A 23,755-nucleotide genomic window follows, 5' to 3' on the forward strand; every position below is an offset into this window, starting at 1 on the left:
CACATGGTTGATGTTAAATTCTGATTTGGTATGGGACAATTCTTTTTTTTAATCTGTTTTACTGCTGCTAAATTGGACTTGTTGTTTTGTGCCTTGAACAACAAAGAAGCTTGTGGCATTTACTGTTTATTGTCATATTCAAAATGCTAACTAATTGCTCCTCTAAAAATGCTATACAAAAGTACTTTCATATATGAATATTTGGGTGTACCTACCTTGGCCAGAATGCAAATGCTAGTTTACCACACCTGCAATTATGCTAGAATTCTTGGGGTAGAAAACCTGGTGCACCATGCTGAAATTTTAACTTTGCACTTGGTCGACATTAGTAAACAAGCCCCTTATTAGTAAACAAGCCCCTTAAAGTCACTAAGCCTGAGGAACAGCCTAGTTCTTTAGTGGAATGGATAGTGACTAGAACTTTAAGCTGTTTCTTAGCAGCTGTTACTGAGGGACAACTGCCAGCGTAGTTGAGAACTGAAGTTTAGCAGCAGGTGGACAGCCACATGTTGAAGGTTCTGCTTTTAAGCATCCATCAGACTAGAGGTCTGGTTAGAAGCACAAAATGGCATACCTGGCATGAACTAATTTCCAAGAAATTTCTATAGCACAGTATACAGAAACTGTATGATCTGATTAACAAGAGTTAATGAAATGTTTTCTGCGCTGATCAGCTGATTGGTTGCTATGAGTTACTAGACTTAATACCATTTTGTCTTTTATAGATGAGACACACACAACAGAATTCTATGTTTTTTTAAAGTGGGAATTCTACTAGTGCATATCTGCTTTCTGTACTAGAAAACCCAGCCCCACTATGAGTGCAAGATAAGTAATTCGTGGGGTGACCAGCATTGAGTCTTCCGCCTCAGGTGGTAAAAATGACCCTGACAGCTCCTTGCAACTGATAATGATGCTTGCATATTCCATATTCCAAAATACCTACAGAAAATAAAAGGGAAATGTGAGCACTCCAGTAAGGGATTAATTTACTGACATTGGGCAGTTACCCATGGCAACCAATTAAATGTCAACTTTCATTGTTTAACTTGCAACTGGCTAAACAACAAACAAAAAAAAAATCATTAGTTGTCCACTAGAGTGTATTGTAAAATAAATAAAGAAAATAAAGAAAAAATCCCTACCACATGCTGTATTTGTATGTGATTTGTAAATAAAATGGATCTGGAAATGGGGAACTGATGAGTGTTTAATTTTAATAGGATCAGAAATCCTGCAGTGGGCATAATCTAATAATAAAATTGTTTGCTAATGCTTGTGGAGTTGCGTTTGCTCTTTGCTTATTTCTTAATTAGTAATTTAGTCTGGTAGTTCAGTGTTTTTATATTATGATGAAAACGATTGCATCACAAAGCCTACGCATGTTTAGTGCTGGTTGTGGCAATGGTGCTGCGTACTGTATATGTAGTATTAATGTCCATGCTGTGTGTATATCGTTTTTACTTCATGTGTTCAGCTGTCACTACCACCCCTCCTCCTCCTGTGTCAAGCTCAAAGTCCTTGGGACTATTTATAATTTGGGACACACCTCCTGTCTTACAGCAAGCCAAGAAAAGGCTGTATATACTTAGTACTGGTATATACACACAGTTGGAGCACTTATCTCATGAATGTATAAACACAGTGTAGACCATATGTCACAATATACACAAAAGCATTCAGGTACTGAGGCACACTGACAAAGTTCATAAAAATACACGGACACCGTATTTAGTAGCCACACCCACTTCACTCATAGTCAACAAACAAAAACAAATTACATATACATATACATGTGTCTGCTCCACATGAGGAAATGGGGTTAGAAGAGGAGCTTCTGAAGATTGGAAGAAGGCTGGAAAGGAGATTCAGCGAGGCAAACACAGTGAGTAGATGGGAGTCAATAAGTGCTCCAAAAAAAAAAAAACAACTCTAAACCTAAATGAAACTATAGGGTTTTTGGCGGGAAGTGAGCGAGTAAGTGAAAGTGAAAATCTGGGGGGGGAGGGGAAGAGAATGTATAGAGGAGGAATGAAGGTAGAGGAGGGAATAGGTGGTTTAAATGAGAAAAGAGGTATGTGTGGACACTGAGGATGGGCAAAGAGAGAAAACAAAAACAAAAGTGCAAGTAACAATAAGAGAAATCAAGTTGGTTAGGTGGAATTAGCACAGAGAGTGTTCATGCAACAAGGACACAGAATGGAGTTTAGCACGAGGAGACTGTCAGCCCAGGGTTATTTGTGAAGTGTAGGAACGGTGGAGGGAAAAGTGAGCATTACAGCAACTTGATACAGTAAGGCATGTGGGAAAAGTACTGTACAAACACAGCATGATCTGTTATGAAAGAAAAATGATACAGAAATACATGCACAACTGTGATACTTTAATAAGAATTGCAATATTTTAAACTGTGTATTTTATTGGTAAACTAATTTGTGTTTTACTTATGAGTAGAGAGTTGCAGTTGAGCTTAAGACATCAGCCATTTTCTCTTCTAAATTCCATTTGCCTTGTCTTATTATATTCTTTTTTTATTCTCCTCTTTATCCTTTCATCTCCCTGAAATAATATTTCTGCCTCCCTCCTTCCTTTATTTCTCTTCAGGACCATATTCTGGAATTGCTAAAGGAGTTGCAGGCATTTGAAGTCACAGTCCCCCTCCTGAGGGTAAGAATAACACCATCTACCACTTCAGAGGCTAGCACAAACCATTATACAGAAGGGGATTTAATAGTGGTCAGATGTGAGTGACATACTGCTGATGGGACAGAGAGGGATAATTTTTATTGAAGACATTTGAACTATTATTTCCACCACCCAAATTACAGAGCACAAGAATTGGTGTAACTGTGAATAAAATAAAGAAGAAGAGTGATGAGCGAAAGGTGACAGAGCTTGCCAAAGCCATTATCAAGGACTGGAAGAAAATACTGGGTAAGAGTGTATAATACAGCTTTGTAAATTTTTAGATAGTGATCTCCTAGGATGGAAATGAGTGAGATAAATATAACATATAAATTCAGTCACCCCTTGCCCTTTTTCCTTTACCCCTTTTTCTGTTGTTTAGCAGTCTTCAGATATTTTGGGTTCTAGCAACAATTTGTGGTTTAATAATTGTCACATGTTTCCTTATATTCTAAGAGGTTACGTTATACCAGTCATCCTGCATTTGTTCCAGTAATATGTTGGATAAAAAATAGAATTCACCCTCAAATCTCACCCATATTGGGCTGATGACTAGGCTGCTAGGAATCCTTGGGCAAATAAATATCTACCCTATATTCCACTCTCTACCCTATGTTTTTTCTTACCCAGAATCCTCATACAAAGATAAAGGCACAAAAGCAACTGCAGATTTGGTCAAACCAACCCAGTCAGATTCTGTTAGGTGAGTGATACCCAAACTATGCACCCTCACCTAAGTTTTATTATGCTGTATTATCTTACACCCTACTCTCCTTTTCATTTATATGTTTTCACTTCTCTTCATTCCTTTCAGTTGTTTTTTTTTTCTTTTCACGTTTTGCAGGATTTCATCTCCTGCCTTTAAAAATCTGCATTTGGAAAGACCCAGGTATCTCTTTAAAATTTGAGTATTCTCATACTTACATAGTAGACTGCAACTCCATCATGGAGAACCATTTGTAGGATGAAATTAAAGCATAATATTAACTGAAATAATGGCTTAGTAGTCACTGACTGCACCAAGGCCTCTTAGCATGTAGTTACATGCCTGCATACCTGATTATAGGGATCATTTGCACGTGTAAGTGCATTTGTGCTTGTGCAAATTTCATCATATTGCACCATATTGTGTTCCATCTGCGTTCGGTGCTTAGATGCGCCTGTGACAGAAGGAGCTGATAAAAAGAAAATGGACTGTGTTTCATTCTTCACTCCTCTGTGGTGGAACACAGGAGAAGTCACCACAGCAGAACACAGGGTGAAAAGATCATGTGTAAGAACCTTTAATGAAGGTAGTTGTAAGATGATTGTGGCACTTAGCCCCTAATTTATTAATAACTTGCACTGTATTGATATAATCATAGACAATGAGTCATTTTTAAATGATTTTAGTTTGCCCCACTGTGAGTTTGAGATCTTTAACTAATAAAGAATTAAAGCTTACATTTAATTAAATGTGCACCAAAAAATATATTTTGGATTTATTCATAAATGTTACTGATGCTATATTATTGTATTTCCTGCAGTCAGGGCCCTGCAAGTCATCAACCATCACATATTCATGAAGCTATCCATAAGGAGCCCAAATTAAAAAGGTAGATCAGAAGTTATTATGCACAGGGATAATGCACAGATATACTGTGGGTAATGCTGTTAAAAAGCACAGGATGTGAGGTTATCATGTTTTATGCATTAACATGTATTAATTTGTCATGGTCCTATAATGCATTGCATAACATAGAACCAACACTAAGGGGCTGATTTACTAAGACATGAATTTGAATCCGAATTGGAAAAATTCCGATTGGAAAACGAACATTTTGCGACTTTTTCGTATTTTTTGCGATTTTTTTCGGCGTCTTTACGATTTGCGCGAAAAAACGCGAGTTTTTCGTAGCCATTCCGAAAGTTGCGATTTTTTCGTAGCGTTAAAACTTGCGCGAAAAGTCGCGCCTTTTTCGTAGCGTTAAAACTTAAAAGGCGCAACGTTTCGCGCAAGTTTTAACTCTACGAAAAAATCACGACTTTTCGCACAAGTTTTAACGCTACGAAAAAATCGCGACTTTGCTCAACTTTCGGAATGGCTACGAAAAACTTGCGTTTTTTCGCAAAAATCGTATTGGTAACGAAAAAGTCGCAATAATTTCCGAAAAAATCGCAAAATACCGATCATTACGAAAAAAACGCAATCGGACGCATTCGGCCCGTTCGTGGGTTAGTAAATGTGCCCCTATGTATTATTAAAAGGCATTTTATACCTACTACTGGACAGTACAAAAAATATTTGAGACACTAAAAAACACATAATCTTCTGCACAAATCAACTGCACCAATTATAACCATAAATATGATGATGTGATGTGAAGATGTGAATAAATATGGTTTTTTATTTATGTATGTATGTATGTATGTTTCATGTATGTACTATGTATTTCATACATAGTATACATAGTCTATGTCCATTTGAGAAACACCCTGTTATTAAATTCAATATAGTATCTTGTGAATTTCTTTAATTTCTCTTGGTTTCTGGCCAGCAAGCTTTAGAGCTAAACCACATGGGAGATTTTGTAGGATAGTGTCACATCAACAAATCGCAACCTACAAGGCCGATGTAGTTTCATGGGTCTATAATGGGACTGATAGAAAAGTCTGATGTGTAAACTATATAAAAAGATTGCTTTCCGACAAGATATGACTGCTAGAAGGGAAGGCAGCATACTGCATCTTCATCCACCGAGATACAATCTGATGGTGTCTGACAAGACTTTTTTCTCTCATTGAAATACAATAACTGTTGGATGTAGATGCAGAAACAAAAGACAGCATCAGACTTTATCTGGTCCAACTTACATTACAGTTGTGGGGATCAGAATTTGTAGGGTCCTAAAAAATCTTGTGCTGTTGCATGGTGTTGCATTGCAAGATTTTGAGGGTCAGATGAAAAGAAGAGGCAGCGACCCAGTAATTAACTTGGGAGGATGAGTTTACTGTTTACTATTTTCTAAAGGGGTGAGTTTATTTTAAATGCATTTTTTTATATTGAAAGTTTCAATATAAAAACTATCACAACTGTTATAAGTTCATAAGTACATTTACTTTCTCACTTAGTAGGTATTTGCTTTATTCTGATTCAGTTTGTTACAGCACTGAAAACCCCAATCACATTCACTTCTCTGTTCTTCTTTTACAGGAGTTACTCAGCAGATATTCAGCCTTTCATCCAGACAGAAAAGAAAAAGGAGAGGTGAGTTGTGTTCAAAACTAGCATGCAGAAATGTAGATCATTAATTTTCAGCTTGCTGCAATCCAGCCCAGCAATCCTGAATTTACAATAATTGGCAGTAGAACGTTCACTGTGACATGAACATTATGCAGACATAAAATGATAAAAAGAGTTTGTAATCTGTATCGGCTCAGTTTGTTAGTACTGTGAGCATACTGGGTCCTTGTTTAGTCCAGCAGCAGGTTATAATTCCAGGCCAGTTGCAAAGACCACACCTAAGACAATGATGCCATTCACATAAATGACCTGGTATGCCCACTTCCCATAGCTAACTCCCAGCCCAGAGCCAAAGCAATAGCATTTTCAAGGAATATCCTAATTTATAAGAAAACAATGAAAAATTATGTTATTAAAAAGTATGTTTTTTTATCCAATGGTTTTATTAATATTGGCAGTACAGTGAGGACTATGTATCTAAGTTCATTAATACGATGAACATGATAAGTTTGCTGAGTTTATTATCATGGCAGAGAAGCTTTGTTTAGTTTGGTTGCACTGAAGATTTTAATTCAGACCGCATGTGTGGAGGGGAGTAATTGCATGTCTAAGGCTGCAATGTTGCTTTTTTTCCTGCAGGAGTCACTCTACTACCATCCAGCCCTCTTTGCACATTGTAAAGAAGCGAGAAAGGTTTGTACTAATAGAAGTGAGGATTGTGTTGACGTAATTTGTCTTTTTTGTCTTTGTTAAAGAGTGAGGGTAAAAAAAGAGCTAGAATTACTAAAATGTTGAAGCACATACTGCTCATTATTCATTGCTGAATATTACATGCGGGTGAACATGTGTCAAATTGAATACTAAAAATACATTCCATTGTTTACCAAGATAAGAGTCTGCTCTACAGCATGCAGTCCAAGTGGCATACCCCAGAGAAATCAGTGCAACCTATTTTTAGCTTGCTAAAGTTTGTCACCTATAAATTGCTCATCTTTTATATTCTTTTATGTCAGATGAATGTTCTACCCATTTTAAAGGGGAAGGAAAGTTATTTTGGCATTTTACTGCCAATAGATTCGCCACATTAGTGCCACCTAGAATGCTATATTTATTCTGCAGAAAGCTTTACCAGACCTGAGTAAAGAGCCCTAGAAGCTTCCTCCGTTTGTTTAAGATAGCAGCTGCCATTTTAGCTTGGTCTTCGTAGCTTCCTGCTGCAGCTCTAGCCATTAGTAGCTCAGATCACACATTCCTAAGGGGAGTGAATTCTTATGAATTCTTATGGGAGGTGGGAGCAGGAGAAGGGAGAAAGCTGCGCAGACTCCAGCCCTTGGAATGAAGGGTTTTTCTAAGAAAAGGAGGAAGCCTGATACCAAATAACATGTTTACAAAATAGGAGACAAGAAATCCTGTGTTTCTTTTGATAGAGGACTCAGTGCAGCTTTCTGCGAGTGCTTATGGCTGTATTTACATATAGACCTTTCTGATAAAGCTTACTTAGTTTTTACCTTTTCTTCATCTTTAAATGGTGAAAATCACCTGAAAATGAAACATATGCACATATTCAACACATTTGAAAAAAGCTAATGTGCACTTTTCAAATAAGCAGGAAAACTCAGGTGTATTCTTACCAGTAGCAATAAAGTGCTAAAAACAGTTGAAATATTTTTTACTATTAATATAGGCTGATCTGTTAATTCAGTATATCTGTAATTTGAGGGTGTAGTGTCATCATGTAGGTAAATTAAGCTGTATGATTTTGTTACAGAAGTGAAAGATTCATTGTGATAACTGCCTAAAAAGTGTCTAGAACCCAAAGAGTAAACACTGTTAACTGGCAATGTTCTCAGCACTACTGAGTATGTGTTCTGGCATTCTTCTGGATCCAGAAACAAATTTGGTACAAGCAGAAGTAGACCATATCAGTCCATATGAATACAGCTAAATTGTGTAATCATACAGTGAAGAATGAGACCTCAAAGTACTTTTCTACTTCAGTCTTTCAGTGCTTCCACTAGTACAACTAAACTAGGGTGACCAAAGATAGTTGCTGCTTGGTTGCTAATAGTTACAGCAATGGTGCATAGTGATTTGAAATTCCCTGCAATAACCCATCCATTCATTCATTGTATTGGACTGGAGTTTTATATCAGAAAGTAAGCAAATACAATAAGATAATTCAGAGAAGGTCCTATATGTTTATTCAAAAAGAAGGGCAGTGAGCATGCAACCTATGCAAGGACACAATGCTCTGTTTTTCAATTCCAGAACCCACTCTACCAGTGATAAATCCTCCTTCCATGCCACAAAGAAACCAGAAAGGTAAGGATTATATTTAAATATAGAAAGAGAGAGAGAGAGAAATAATCAGGGGCAGACTTATTATAGTATAGTGTGTAAGCCAACGTCACCTGTGATGTTGCCCATAGCAACAGATCTTTGGTTTTGCTTTCTAACACAATATAATAAAATATGCCCCTTAGTGTACATGTATGAGAACATGTGTCACAGCTCTTTCTGTTGGTATTATGTATCAGACTTCCTTCCTCTCTTCTACCTATAAATAACCCCAAATATCCCCAAAATCCTATTTCAGCAATTCAATGCAATAAGAGGATTTTGAAAATCTTATATTATGAGTTCCATAGTAAATGTATTTCCTTTCTATTTAAACATAATTGTAAATTTGATCAGAGACCAAATTAGAGCCAGTAACTAAATTGTTCAGGCACTAAACATTATCATGTACAGCGCATGTATCTCTTCAAAGTTGGTCTATGTTTGGAAAAGACAAAAACGAGTTTTTAGTGTGTGGCTGTACTTGGGACCAAGCAGTTAAATATGACATAGCAAGTAGGTTGCTTAAAGGAGAACAAAAGCTTAACAAAGAAGTAGTCTACAAATGCAGTACGTTATGTTTTGGCCTTCTGTACCGCCCGCGACAAATCTCCCTTATCGCGGGCGGCTAATCTCCCCAAAATGGCATCTCATCGGCGAGAATGTAAATCGCAGGTGGGATGGCATATGCGGCGCCACGATTTCCCAAAAATCGCGGAAGTTTCCACTCAAGGGAATCGTGGGCGGGCGGCTAATCTCCCCGTGTGCCACAGCCCTAAAGCAACCATGACCCTTTAGCAGTGATGATCTGGGTCTTTGAAGATGCCCCCAGGAGCTCCCCAACTTTTTTTCCTGTTGATTCACTGCACATGCCCTGTACTGCTGTCAGTTACATTAGCTTTGGGACAAGGGTAATTAGTAAATAACTTGGATATGGGAGCTCAAAAACTAGTGCATATACGTTAGAATTTAATCAGCCCTGTAGCATCAATTTCTATGACAGGAAAAACTAATTTTCTGTATGATGAGTTGTGACATCCCCTAAGCTTAGCTCTACAGCTTCACAGAAAGTCAATGACACTTCTGTATATATATATACACATATATATATCATATATTCATCTATGTATCTATATCTACCATGAGTCAACATTTTTAGTAGAGAAAGGATATTGCAACCCAATATTTCTTTATTGCAGAGTTCACTCTACTGATGTCCAGTCCTCCTCTCATAATACAAATAAACTAGAAAGGTAAGACAGTTAAGTAAAGAGAGAGAAAAAAACGAGTGATCAAGAGAGAGAGAGCAACAATAACTGCGTAGCCAACTATGTACAGTGCATTTTAATATATCTCCTTAAAGGCAGATGATGGTGAATAGAAATTGCTTTAATTTGTTTATCTATGCTAGGCTAGTTATTTGCTGTTTTGTTACATTGTTTTATGGCACTGAAAAACTGCACCTCACCATCCACCTCACCTCCACCTTTTTGGAGAAGCCTTGTTAGCAGAGCTTGGGTGCAGTGATTTCAGCTGGTTAGCACCGCAGTGATTTGGGGGGATATTCCTTCCACATCAATTCTTTTTTATTAATTTACTGTTTCATGATTGGACAGTATGTCGTATATATGAAAAGGTGAAATACACTGAGACTTAAATAAAGCTCGGCAAAGTTAAAAGACGTGATCTTGGCAAAACCAGGCAGGTTTCCTAGGCAACCACAGCAAAAACTTAACTGCTAAGAGCAGCGAATATGTTATGTGTTGAGTTTGTTTCTGCAGTGAGGACGTTTCTGCAGTGTGTGGGCTGTTAGCTGATACAGTATTGTTTTTCATTCACTAGCTCCTTAATGTGTTAAGTAATAAGGAGTACTTTTCGGTGAAGAAATAAGTTCTTCTGCCACTTGGTTAAATTTGGTTGAGAAGCTCCATGAAGACTGGGCACAATGTAGAATAAGAGGCAAATTTACATAACTTTTTTAATGACCCTTTTCTTTTTATCCAAAATTAATCAGTTACACCCAGTGAGTATTTTGCTTAACCTAGTAATAGTAGAAAAACCCAAGTCTGGAGCTACATGAGCAAAAATAATGTATGCTTCTTTCTTCTTGTCTTCTTTCTTTCTTTCAGGAATCACTCTACTGATGATAAGTCCTTGTGCCACACTTCAAAGAAACCAGAGAGGTGAGAAATATTTGGAAAGTATTGTAATGTTTATTAGTATTGTTTTTTTAGTATTGTAATGTTATTTAGCTATTTTAAAAAGTGATTTGTGGGTGAACTATGACTGTATTTGGCATAGAGGTGGTCCAACAACCCCCTTGATCCCTTACAGTTCCAATGTAAAGTGCAATAGTTTGCTGCTCTTTTGTAGGAGTCACTCTACTGATGTTCAGTCCTCTTTACACACTGCAAAGAAACCAGAAAGGTGAGAACTTTAAGTTTCTGTAATTTACACTATTTTCTTTCTCTATCTCTACTATTATTTTAGCATTGTCCCCCAGAATATCTAGTGAGTGCCACTAGATGGTAACCATGTAAAAATATCTGTTTAGGGCTGTGGTAAAGAAGAATTATAGCTTTTTTTTCCAACTTGAGTTGAATGAATAGGGCTTTCTCTTTTGGTTTATCATTGTCCTTCACTCCTCATATCCAGTCACTTGGTAAATCATGCCACCTTCACCTAAAAATATTTTTAAAAATGTTTTGTTTATCACCCAAGATGCCACCAAAATTCTGATTACTACTTTTAACTGGTCTTAATTGGCCTTTCAAGACTGTTCCCTCTCCAATCCTAATAAATACTTCCTTTAGGCTCATACACCTTAGCAACTTTGCCAGTCCCTGCACTGGCTTCCTCTTCCTTTTAAAATAAAATTCAAAGTAATTATATGAAATTCAAAGCAGTTTATAAGTCTACCCAACACTACATCTCTATATTTATCTCCAGGTACTCACCAAACCACTTGTTATGATCCTCTACTGACTTTCTCCTCACCTCATCTCTTATTACCTCCTCACATACTGTATTTGTTTAGGGGTGGCCCAACAACCTCTCTGGTCTCTTACATGTGTTAAGTAATAAGGAGTACTAGTCAGTGAAGAAATAAGTTCTTCCGACACTTGGTTAAATTTGGTTAATGTATGCTTCTTTCTTTCTTGTCTTCTTTCTTCCTTTCAGGAATCACTCTACTGATGATAAGTCCTTGTGCCACACTTCAAAGAAACCAGAGAGGTGAGAAATATTTGGAAAGTATTGTAATGTTTATTAGTATTGTTTTTTAAGTATTGTAATGTTATTTAGCTATTTTAAAAAGTGATTTGTGGGTGAACTATGACTGTATTTGGCATAGAGGTGGTCCAACAACCCCCTTGATCCCTTACAGTTCCAATGTAAAGTGCAATAGTATGTTGCTCTTTTGTAGGAGTCACTCTACTGATGTTCAGTCCCCTTTAGACGCTGCAAAGAAAACAGAAAGGTGAGAACTTTAAGTTTGTGTTTACACTCATTTAATGTACAGCAATGCAGAATATGTTAGTGCTTAATAAATAGTATAATACTAATAGGGCTTATGCTGAGCATACTATTGCATTTTTGCCTATGCTACTCAATATTTAGTTTTGCAATGTAGATAGTTAGCTGGCCACTGCACAGATAATCCCCTTGCTTAATGGATTCCTGCTAACAAAACAGTCACAGCAAAGGGTAAAGTGAGGAGATTGGATACAAGTGATGTGCGCATTGCAGTGACCTGCAGGTTGGGTGGGATTGGTTTGAAAATAAAGGGGGGACCCAAATTTGTGCGCTGCAGGTTAAGGTTTTGCATGTTAGGTTCAGGTGCGTGTTTAGTTTTTCCTGACCCACACATCACTATTGTATACTGATCAAATTAACTACCTTGCAAAGGCTGAATCTGGAGTTTGAACTTTCTTTTTTGCCCTGTTTAGCTAAAAAAATAAGAAAGACCATAGGTTTTCAAAATGAAAACAATAGGCAAAATGCTTTGCACAAATCCTATTCATTGTTGAGCAAAGGTATATACTGTCCCTTTAAGATATATTATGTAGGTTTAGGGTGGAGTTGTATTTGCTTGGTTCAAATCCAGTGTTCTAGCTTGAGTAGAATATAGTAAGTTAAGTTTCTGATGATTTAGTTTTAATATTCTGAAGATGTAATGGCTTGTTTGTCCCTTACAGAAATCACTGTAGTGATGCTCAAACCTCTGTTCAGACTACAAAGAAACCAGAAAGGTGAGATTTCCATGGTCATTTTGGGAATTTCCTCAGATATAACAAAAACAAAGGCTAATCATAATCAAATTATAAGCTTTATTATGAAAGGTTAATTCTGCCACAGTGACATTGTAATATATTTCCCTCTACCCAATGTATCTTTAGTAAAATGTACCTATATATACTATATAATATAAATTTAAATTATGCCCAATGTATGACCTGGTTATGGTTATTACTTATGTGCAAGTCGATGGTAAAGTCCATCAGAGAAACAGCATATACATAAATATGCTGTGTATAAAGTGTAACATTCTCTCTGCATTAAATGCCAGTTGCATTGCCGTAAATAATGTAGGCCTAATTGGCCTGTCCATTTTTTAACCTGTACAAATTTAAAATTCAGCTCTCTTTAAGTGCTGTGACCTTCAAGCAATCACCATTTGTTTTGTAGCAAGTAGTAATCAATGTCCTGCATCCCACTAACTAATGAATTAAATTAGACTTTAATTGCATTAGACCACATGAAATTGACAAAATGACCTTTTATCAAACTGACATTTTTTCACAATTGTATCTCTGTTCATCAAAATAAAAAAGGACAAATATCAGACATTGTAGGAAGTACAAAAAGCAGGTGCAGTTACCAGTTTTTCTTCTCAGTAATGCACCCATGCCCAATTCCAGAGGTGAAAGGAAGGGGGAGGGGTTTACTGGCTTACTAGTTTCTAAAAGGGTGAGCAGGAGCAGGCACGGAAGGGGGCTGACTTGTAGTGAGTGGTAGGAGCACAGGAGTACCTATTGGCTTGCCTCTGCCTTTAGCAGATTGCAGATACTGAAGATTTTATCTGACCCACAAAATCTGGTCAAAATCTCTTGTGTGCTTAAGCCTTAAAGGACAAATAAAGCTTAACTGAAGAAATAGGCTAGAAATGTTGTACATTACGTTTTGGGCTTCTGTACCAGCCCTTTAGCATCTGTACCCCTGAAGATGCCCCCAGTAGCACCCCATCTTCTTTTCTCGTGATTCACTGCACATGCTCTGTGCTGCTGTCAGTAACTGAGCTTAGGGACCAACTCACAATATACTGTATACAGTATATAGACTATAAATGTCACAATTTAAGGCTGACTAGTAAATCATTCACATTACATGACAGCTTTGAAACCAGTGCAATTAGCATCAAAATTGAAATTGAGCCATGTAGCATCAGTTTATATAAAAGGCCAGCCTCATTTTCTGCTTGATAATTAGCGACAACCCCTAAGCTTAGCTTCTCAGCAGCCGCTCAGAGCACACTGAGCATGTGCACTGTCTGGGACAGTTCTAAGAGAATCCAAGATGGGAAGCTGCTGTGACAACTGTAAAGACCTGTATTATTGCTACTATAGAGATGCTAAAACTTTTGGCTAGTGCAATCAGTTTAGTATAAAAAATATGGCATTTCTAGCCATATTCATTTTTAGGGTTTAGTTCTCCTTTAAGGCCTGTGGCAAAAGTTGCTGTTTTCCCATCTGTTACATGAAGTGAAATTATGCACACAAGAGTTTCCCGTCTAAAATCTTCTCTGTGTGCACTGACTACTATCAATTTGCACAGATATGAAGCAGATGGCACCCAATAGACCAGGGATCCCCAACCTTTGTTACTCGTGAGCCACAATCAAATGTAAAAAGACTTGGAGAGCAACACAAGCATCATAAAAGTTCATGGAGGTGCCTAATAAGGACTAAGATTGGCTATTAGGCAGCCTCTATGCACACTGTCAGCTTACAGGGGGCTTTATTTGGTAAATCCTAAATCCTGTTTTTATTCAACCAAAACTTGTCTCCAAATCAGGAATTCAAACCTGGTTTGGGGGCACTGAGAGCAACATCCAAGGGGTTGGTGAACAACATGTTGCTTCTGAGTCACTGGTTGGGGATCACTGCAATAGACCTAGGAAATGTATTTCAGAGACCTAACCCCCAGTGTGCTGAGCTCTGCACCATGTGCCAGATTATAGATAGATTTTAATGGTCTTGGTGAAGTCAAGTCTAAAGGAGTCAGTGTATAAAATGTCATTTATTAGCCTCCTCATACAAAAAAAGTCACGGCCTATGTGCCTGGTGCAGAACACACTTTCACTGTACTGCAGATAAGAGGTAGTGTTAAGTGTATTGGGTACCCACCACTAATAACTAAGTCTTGAACTGCTTATGTAAGCTGAATTTAGCTAATTTGTAAGCAATATACAAGCCAGTTATTTAATTAACCTGTCACTTTGTGTTAACAATAAAAAAAGTGAAAGAACTGGTTTTCTAAATTACCTGTTGGATATCATTTTTGAAAAACCATTTTACATATAATCAAATTAAACCTTACTAGCCAATTGAATTGCAAATGCATTTAAAACTACATGTGAGCAACAGGCAAAACTGTTCATTTTCAACGAAATGTGAGTTGGCATTTTTAATTTTGTTAATGGTGTACTGTGGACGCTAATAACTTTTCTGGTAACGGCCAAATTAACCCTTTAGAGACACACCACCATTACAGGGAAGGGGAGACTTGTAGTTTTATTTATTTATTATAGAGGAATGCAATAACAGCTTTATTTAGAATTGCTAGCACAGCTTTTTCAGTTCTCTGTAGTTCACACAATGATTATTATATAGTTTTATATATTATATAGTTATATTATTATATAGTATTATAGGAATACTGTCATGGGAAAACATATTTTTTTCAACACATCAGTTAATGGAGTTTCTCCAGCAGAATTCTGCATTGACATCCATTTTTCAAAAACACTAACAGATTGTTTTATATTTAATTTTAAAATTTCACATGGGGCTAGTCATAACCTTGTTTCCCAGGGTGCCACAGCCATGTGACCTGTGCTCTGATAAACTTCAGTCACACATTACTGCTGCACTGCAAGTTGGAGTGGTATCAACCCCCCCCCCCCCCAGCAGCCAATCAGCAGAACAATGGGAAGGTAGCAAGATAGCAGCTCCAAGTAGATCAGAATAGCACTCAGTAGTAAGAAATTCAAGTCTGGCTTGTTGTTAATGATAAAAAACAATCACACTTCCCTCTCACAAAGGATACTGTGTAAGTGTATATTCATGCTTGAAAACATTCTGTAATACACTGTATTTAATAAAGTAGCCATCTGATTTACATTTATTGGGAGTCACCCTGGTATGCACACCCCTCAACAGGTCACCTGCCAGAACAGCTCAGTTTCCTGCTCCTTGTAATTTGAAAAAAGGGCAGCATTGGCAGAGCCAGGACTGCAATGGCAGGTGCATGGCTGATGTGTATAGGGTCTGGCCAGGACACACTAGAGATATAAAAGTGCTGGGCATCTCTTTGGTAATTCTGTGACTACTACAATCTGGAGTTTCTGAACATAGGACTAGCCGTAACCAGCAAATTTGATTTAGGCAGCACATTTTCTATAGCACAATATTGGAAGCAGTAACCCATTACAGTGGCAGTCAAAATGAACTGTATACTATAGACTTTAAAACACATCAATAAGTTCTAAAATAACACAACATTATTGAGCGTGACGTCACTGGACGGGGAAGTGACGTCACGGGTGCAGGCAGCGTCATCACTGGGGTTCAACACTCCAGAAACATACAGGCAGGTTAATTGGCTTCTTTGACCCCCCTTCTTTTGACCCTGGTGAGTGTAAAGGCCGTGACACATGGGGAGCTACTAGTAGATTTGTCGCGGGGGCCTAATCTACCCGCAATGCCATCATACCGGCTAAAATGTAAATCTCCGGTGGGATGTCATACGCGGCACTGCGATTTGCTGAAGTTGCCGAAGTTGTCTTGAGAGGAAACTTCAGGCGACTTAGGCAAATTGCGGCGCCACATATGCCAACCCACCGGTGACTTACATTCTAGCCGCTGGGATGGCATTGCGGGGACATTAGTCGCCCCCGACAGGCCTAAATATGTGGTCGTGTACGGCCCAAAGATAAAGGTGGCCGGGTGTCGGGTGAAAGTGGTGGGTATTGGCTGGGATGGGCGGGGTAGGTCAAGAACAGGAGTTGGTGGGGCAACACCGATTTACCTACAATCAGTTAATCTGCCCCTGAATAGGGACATACATAGTTATATAGTTACATAGTTAAGTTTTATTGAAAATACCCTGCCATAGATAATACTGAGAATTGCCTCTGCTACAACACGCATAGAGACAATTATCAGTAAATGATCAGCATTGTAGTAGCTCTGTGTGTCTTCAACCAAAAACCACCTATGCTGCTTTAAATGAAAGTTCTGTTCCTCTAACCTAAAGGGGTGACCTCTGGTGTGCTGATCATTTTTATGGGGAAAAAGAATACCCCATATATCCTGGGACCTTAGATTCTATGTTCTACTGGGACAGGGCAAACAACATAATTTTAGAAAAGGGAGTGAGGATCTATGTTGGGACCTGTACCCTTTACATTTTGTAATATGAATTTCTGGTGGGCATTAAAAGTTGACAAAACTGCAAGGGTCTCCATGCATTATCAAAATATTGAATATTCAATCTGTCCTAGGAGGCACTCTCTCAGCTCCCCACTCCCATCTCCTACATCCTGTAAGAGTCCCACTAACACCAAAGAGGAGAGGTAAGAATGCTGGATTTTGAGGTAAGTGCATATAATACTTAACAATACTTATTTTGTCTTTGTCTTATACAGTAGAAAACCCTCTGCAAGCTCACCAGTTCAACCCACTCGGAATGGATCCACAAAACCAATTACTGATGCTGGAAAAGAAGGGTAATTAATGAATACTGGAGAAATTTAAACATATGTTGGATGCTGTTATTTATTGTGTTCTGTGCTTTCATTGCAGAGCTAGTGGCGGGCAGATGGGATCACCTGCAGACGTCCATTCGCAATCACCCTGTTTGTTAAGCCCTTGCTACTTGACTGGTGATCCAGTAAGGGACAAATGTGTGGATATGGTGGCCTCAGCTCTGAAGACTGATGGTGAGATGGAGCATGTATCACATGCAGGGGAACACAAAAAGAAAATATCATATAGAGCGAGTATACAAACTGTAAAACTTAAATCTTAGAAGGGTAGATGTTAAAATAGAATCTGATCGTGCAATGTACTACAAAGATTGTGAATTGATATCTCTTTTCTAGATGATTATAAACAGTTTGGAACAAATTGTGAGAGACTTGCATGGGAAATCGAGGAATATATCCTTTATGTACACCATTTTGTTCCAGTGTCACCCTACAGTCCTGGTGGTCACATACCTTTCTTCTGTTTTTGGCCTTCAAGGGTAGGGAGTAGAAAGAAGCTTCATTTCTGTATAGCAAAATCTGTCTTTAATTCTATACATATAGCATATAAAGCTTTACAGTGTAATATAAATAGTTTTGGAGGTATAAATATAACCCTGGAAGCTGCATAAATACTACTCTGATGGCCTTGTTGTCATTGTATCCTTAGCAAAAGTAGTGGCACCACCTTGTATTATCATAGAAAGCTATTTGTATTGGATGTTTTTAGTTGGTGGGTGGGATTATTGTTTCTTTAAATATTGGTGTGCTTTTGAGACTTATTAGTGCCTATGATTACGTGCCATATGGAAAACATTTAAGGCTAAAAAGTGGAGGGTTTGTATATTTAAGATGATGGATTGATAATACTGTTTTTCATTTTATTTTTGTAGTTGTTTTAGAAAGTTTGTTGTGGTTCCCTTGTGATACTGGGGCCTTATTTTCACTTCTTAGTTTGTACACTTGAAGTATGAATATCCCTCAGTAAACTGTTTTTTTGCATGATTACCCATCTCTCTTTCTGTCAAAAAAAATGAACGAGTACTGAATATTTCTGTAAAGACATAGTACATAGCCTACAGCATATCTGTGATGTTCAATAGTTGCTTATCCTTGTTTAAACTTTCAGGTGAAAGGCAAATAGCTTCCTTCTGTCTGGGTCACTATCCCTAACTTTCTCACGTATATACAGAGATATAAAAGCCACTGATATGAAGTACAGAAATAGGATCAGAAGTCGAATAAGCAATCTTAAGGATCCGAAGAATCCTAATCTGAGAAAGAACGTACTTTGTGGTGTGGTGACACCACAGAACATTGCTACAATGACAGCAGAGGTGACAGTACTCCAGAGTTTACATTCATCCTTGTAGCCAAGACGACACAGCTGTTGCTTTACAGGAACTTTTAGGATACCTGTGTAAAAGTGCTTATGTTACATCCCCATGAAATAGAAATTACACAAACCACAATATAACAATATGGTTATACTTGAACACTCACAAAACTATTATTTGGCCCTACAGGGACCTAAGGGCAGTACCTATTCTAGCACTCTCCAAATTTGCACTTAAAAGTCCTTTATTTGTAAGGTGCAGTTACATTTTTACAATTAAAGAGCATTAATAGTCTTTTGGGGGAAGTTCACTTATGCTGCAATAAGCAAATTGATCATGAACCTCCTATCCAAGGTTCAGTGCCACAATACCTTAAGTATAAACTTTGTATCCTCACACATATGAATTAATCCAGGCTAAAAGAAGCCTGTCTGAGGGTGAAATGTGCTTTGACAATTATGAATAAGAGTCCCCATATGTCTGCAATAATGTGATGTATCACTTCATTGAGAATGAACCGCACACAGGATAAGTTAAAATATCATCTTTCTGGTATTATGTAATGGGTGTCTTAAACATGCCTGGAGGTCCCCCATATGATGTTTGTGTGCTGTATTGCCTAGCTGGAGGGTTGGTAAGCAAGAGTTGTGTTATAATAGCTTGTTAAACAAATGTACATTAGTTCATTTACTCAGAGGTTGATGATCAGTTTGCTTATATAAAGTGATACATAAGTGCAATTTATGTGCTTTTATACTTGGACTTTGTCCTACTAACTGTGGTTTTATTTCATATTCAATTTAACTGCACTTTACGAATAAAGTGCTTTCAAGTGCAAATTTGGAAAGTGCTGTAAAATAGGTACCGCTGTTTGGTCCCAAATAATAGCTTTTTTTATGAATATTGATGTAGTGACCTAAGCACCGCCCTTATTTTTGGGCTTTCCAAGCATTATGTATATTTATAGTATTAAAACTGGCTGCAATTGATGTTATAACACTTGAACGTTAACCATGGTCTATTATACCATTTACGAGAAACTGATATTCTACTGTTTTGTATGGAAAAAGATACACCAGTCCTCTGAGGAATTTATCTGTGTGTACTAAAGTGTGTACAAGTATTCAAAGTAGATAACACTTTTCCCTTTCAATATGTGGCAGGAGATGGCAAGCGATGAGCTGCGGGAACTGAGGAACACTATGACACAAGAAGCCATCAGAGAGCACCAGATGGCAAAGACTGGAGGTACTACTACAGATCTACTACAGTGCGAAAAGTGCAAAAAGAAGAACTGCACCTACAACCAGGTGTGTACCACTGGCTGTATTTACATATGGGAGGCTAAATGGAAGGTGTTGCTATAATTACGTGTGAAACTGATTTTCTGTTGTGGGGGATTTTGAAATTCAAAGGTAGCGCTACAACCATGTTTGCTACTTATTGTTTATAATGTATGTGTATGGTACTGAATATCACAAGCAGATACAATCAAGGACTTGCCACTGTGTGTGTGTGATGGTAAGTGCACCTCCAGCCAAACTAACAGCTTTTAACCCTATAACAACAGTGAATGACATTTCTGTGTCAATTTTAGAGCCCTGTGGACTAGTGCAATTTTTTATTTTACTCTGACTCGTGTGATTTCTTAGCAAGGAAAACACTAAATTATTAGTGTATATGCCTGTATACCTTGGAAAATGCTGAAAATTCTGTCACGATACCAAGTGCACAGCTGGAATACATATAACTACCATATTCTTTTCAAAAGCTAATACTGTACATTCACCATATATGTTGCTTATCAATGGAGCATTTACAGTGAATCAAATTACAATTCATTATTCTGTTGCATAAACCTTTCTAAAATTGCTCTGCACAAATGTTTCCTGGATTCCTGCTGCTTCCAATTTATTTTATGTACATTGCCCCTTATTCTTTCTCTGTTCCCCTCCCGTTCTCCCTTACCCTTTTCAATATTGAAATAAAAAGGAAAGATGTGTCACTGCAACTAGGGCATTATTACTAATGAGCTCATCTGTTGCAGTACAGAAAGGAATATGCAAGTGGCTAAAAGGGGTTTCTTGTTTTAGACAGTATCAGCAAGTGCTCAAATGCATTCTGCTATAAGATGATTTTTATTATTCATTTTTGGTAATCCATATCCTTTCTGTCTTTGGAAGGAGGACAGGGCATGTAGTGACCAGGCTAGATTTTCGTTGAAATTACAAACTAGAGTATAAAAACCTTCGGGATTGGACAAATGTCAATTAGTATATTTGTTTTTTTGTCAAAAAGCATGGGAAAATGTAAAACTAAAAAATCATCAAAAAGATCACCAGCTCTGAAAACAGTTGCCATATATGAGTTTGTTTGCAAGTTATATTATGATTGCAATGATCCAGGAGCTGTCTTGATATAAAGTCCAAGGCATGTTTGTATTCACATTAATAGTGTTTTAAAGGGAAGGTTAGGTAATGCTCTCAGTAAGTAGAACACAGGCCCAGACATTTGTTCCCAAACTGGTTCTGGCTCCACTAAGGGTATTAAAAGCATTCAATGGTGCCACAGCCAGAAGACTGATTGTTGTAAGATTTGGGTTAAATTATGTATTTGTCCTCTGTACATCAGGGCCTGTACCAATGTGCATTATTGTTTTTATCATTGTTAATATTATTATTCTTTAGTTTAACAGCATTCAACATTAATATGCAGTGCTTTACAGAGATTGTTCAAACATTCCTTCTTCTCTGGAACATACAAGCATTCCACAAGCATACACATACTAGTGTTATTTTTGATCAAAAGACAATTAACCAATTATCAGATAAGCCCCTAAGAAACCCATTTAAACACAGATGTAGAACATATAAACTCCATGAAGAAAAAAGGCCCTGGTAAGTATAGAACCTAGAACCTTAGTGCTACACGGCAGCAATACAAACATGCTGTAAGATTAATATAAGCAAACGGGCCCTGATAAAATATTGGACCATAACGGAAGGCTTGACTTACATTCTAGTTGCACTTATGCAACTGAGCTGTGAGCTAGTGTTGTTACTTAATAAAGGGTGTAACAAATTCTTGACAAAAGATTTGACCAAGCACAAACGTGTATCCTTGTATGTATATTCATACATACTTGATGGCCCCTTTTTATGCCATGGTGTACATTTTTAAAGGACGGTAAAAAATATGGCATTAGTGTAAATCAGTGATCCCCAACCAATGGCTCGTGAGCAACATGTTGCTCATCAACCCCTTGGATGTTGCTCTCAGTGCCCCCAAACCAGGTAGTTATTTTTGAATTCCTGACTTGGTGACAAGTTTTGTTTGAAAAATAAACAAGATTTACTACCAAATAAAGCCTTCTGTAAGCTGATAGTGTGCATAGAGGCTGCCTAATAGCAAATCTTAGCCCTTATTTGGCACCTCCATGAACTTTTATGATGCTGGTTCTCCAAGTCTTTTTTCATGTGACTGTGGCTCATGAGTAACAAATTTTGGGGACCCCTGGTGTAAATGCTTAGGTGTTTTCTCTGCACATAAATTAATGCAGATTGTCAGCCAAGCACCCCTATGGAGACCAATGGTCTGTCTGTATGGGTGGAAACTATAAAACTCAGGACTATACAACTGGTGTCTCTCAAGTGATTTATATGGCCCCAGCATACTTAGGAGACCCTTTCTGTATGAGATCATTATTTTCATATAAACTGGCCCTCAAATAGGTTGTATGTGAAATAAATAGCCTACAACATGTAAAAGGTGGACAGCAATGATCTAGCTCAAATTATGGCCAGATTTAACATGATTAATAAGCTATAAGGCTAGGACAAGAAAGCTCACAATACTAAAGGGCTTATGTAGTAACTGTAGAAGTGAAACTGCATGTGCACCTTGCCTTAGAGCTCATTCATGGAGCACTTGTGCTTTTAGAATTTTAGGTGTGGACCATGCTTTGTTAGGGGTGTTCAAAAGGATTTCCACGTGTGCATCACTGATTATGATTCCTTAACTCTTACTTCATAAATGAGGCAGATTATCTGAGCAATGGTTGGTAGTCAATGAACCGCTTCCTTGAAAGTGATCCACTGGTTGTAAATGTTTGGATTTACATAATATAAGAAATATTTATAAAATAACAAAAGAAGCTCTGAATCATTTTGGAATGTTTGATAGTGTAATATGTACAGTCCCTTATATTATATGCACTCTATTTATATATACTATGAATAGATAGATAAATAGATAGATATAATATATACCAATATATTTATACGTAAGTGTAAAACTATAAATATATATGCCTTCAGGTGCAGACCAGAAGTGCTGATGAGCCCATGACAACATTTGTCTTGTGTAATGAGTGTGGAAATCGCTGGAAGGTGAGATTATCCCTACCCTCTCTCTTGTTGCTACACTTTCTGCTCCCTGTCACCACTTTTCCTTTAACCACTTACCTGCTAGGGGGCATACATTATATGCATGCTGAGTGCCAGTGCATTAGAACCTGTGTTTCTGTGTTCTTATTTAATCTATGCTGCATTATGGCAGATCAGTTTTGCAACCTTTTACAAAAAGGTTGTTCTTAAGCTCAGATCACACAAAATCAAAGCAAAACAGTTTTATTCATATAAATTTCATATCTGGAGAAAATTTGCATTTGGGTAAAAAATAGGTAAAATCTTGGAAAATATCCATAGTATCCTCTTTCCTCTCATACATCAATTTCAGAATTATATATATAATATATATATATGGTCACTCACTTTACTCTTCTCAAGTCTTTGATTACCTTCTTTTTCTTGCAGTTTTGCTGATGAGTTTCCAGCTTCAGTACTACATGCAGTGCTGCGTTTTAATGGCCTCCAAAGAGCAGCGTTCTTCTGACTCTTATGTTTCATGTCCCTGTCTCCATTTTTTCTGTCCTAATTTGTCTCTGTCTGTACATTATATCTTCTAAAGCTTTTTTTTCCTCTCTCTCTTTCCTCCTCTCTAACTCATTTTAAAGTATTCTCATAAAACCATAATCAGAGTGGCAATGGTACCAGCTATGTCCAAGATTAAACATTGGAAATTGTACCCTACTCCTTTTTTACAATTTATTTTCTCTTCTATTAGAAGTGATGTATGTGACAGGTTTAG

General features: G+C 37.5%; 1 protein-coding gene across 7 annotated transcripts; it reads left to right on the top strand.

Annotated features, from left to right (window-relative positions):
* The first annotated feature begins 1,528 nt into the window (after positions 1–1,528).
* On the top strand, positions 1,529–23,697 carry LOC100490835 (transcription elongation factor A protein 3). Of its 7 annotated transcripts, none has more exons than XM_004911551.4 (23): positions 1,529–1,885; positions 2,605–2,667; positions 2,829–2,934; positions 3,316–3,388; positions 3,530–3,574; positions 4,212–4,280; positions 5,879–5,932; positions 6,548–6,601; positions 8,177–8,230; positions 9,445–9,498; positions 10,375–10,428; positions 10,601–10,672; positions 11,426–11,479; positions 11,670–11,723; positions 12,442–12,495; positions 17,028–17,099; positions 17,172–17,252; positions 17,329–17,465; positions 17,628–17,684; positions 18,453–18,607; positions 19,771–19,917; positions 22,924–22,995; positions 23,422–23,697. In XM_004911551.4, exons 1-23 carry the CDS (start codon positions 1,817–1,819, stop codon positions 23,428–23,430), a joined length of 1,659 nt encoding a protein of 552 aa, XP_004911608.1. In that variant the 5' UTR covers positions 1,529–1,816; the 3' UTR covers positions 23,431–23,697. The 7 variants fall into 7 exon arrangements, with proteins under 7 accessions (XP_004911608.1, XP_004911610.1, XP_002939405.2 ...); XM_004911552.2 differs by having other exon boundaries at positions 1,530–1,885; positions 10,619–10,672; XM_004911553.4 differs by lacking the exon at positions 17,028–17,099.
* Positions 23,698–23,755: the final 58 nt, after the last annotated feature.

Source organism: Xenopus tropicalis, chromosome 2 (assembly GCF_000004195.4).
Source record: "Xenopus tropicalis strain Nigerian chromosome 2, UCB_Xtro_10.0, whole genome shotgun sequence".
Classification (NCBI taxonomy): Eukaryota; Metazoa; Chordata; class Amphibia; order Anura; family Pipidae; genus Xenopus; species Xenopus tropicalis.

What these genes read in the sequence shown, in the direction of transcription:
- LOC100490835 (XM_004911551.4), top strand. Translation starts at nt 1,817, where the DNA reads ATGGGGTTAGAAGAGGAGCTTCTGAAGATTGGAAGAAGGCTGGAAAGG. An exon ending in GCCACAAAGAAACCAGAAAG is followed by an intron (nt 8,231 to 9,444) that starts GTAAGGATTATA and finishes TCTTTATTGCAG; the next exon opens with AGTTCACTCTACTGATGTCC. An exon ending in ACTGATGCTGGAAAAGAAGG is followed by an intron (nt 17,253 to 17,328) that starts GTAATTAATGAA and finishes CTTTCATTGCAG; the next exon opens with AGCTAGTGGCGGGCAGATGG.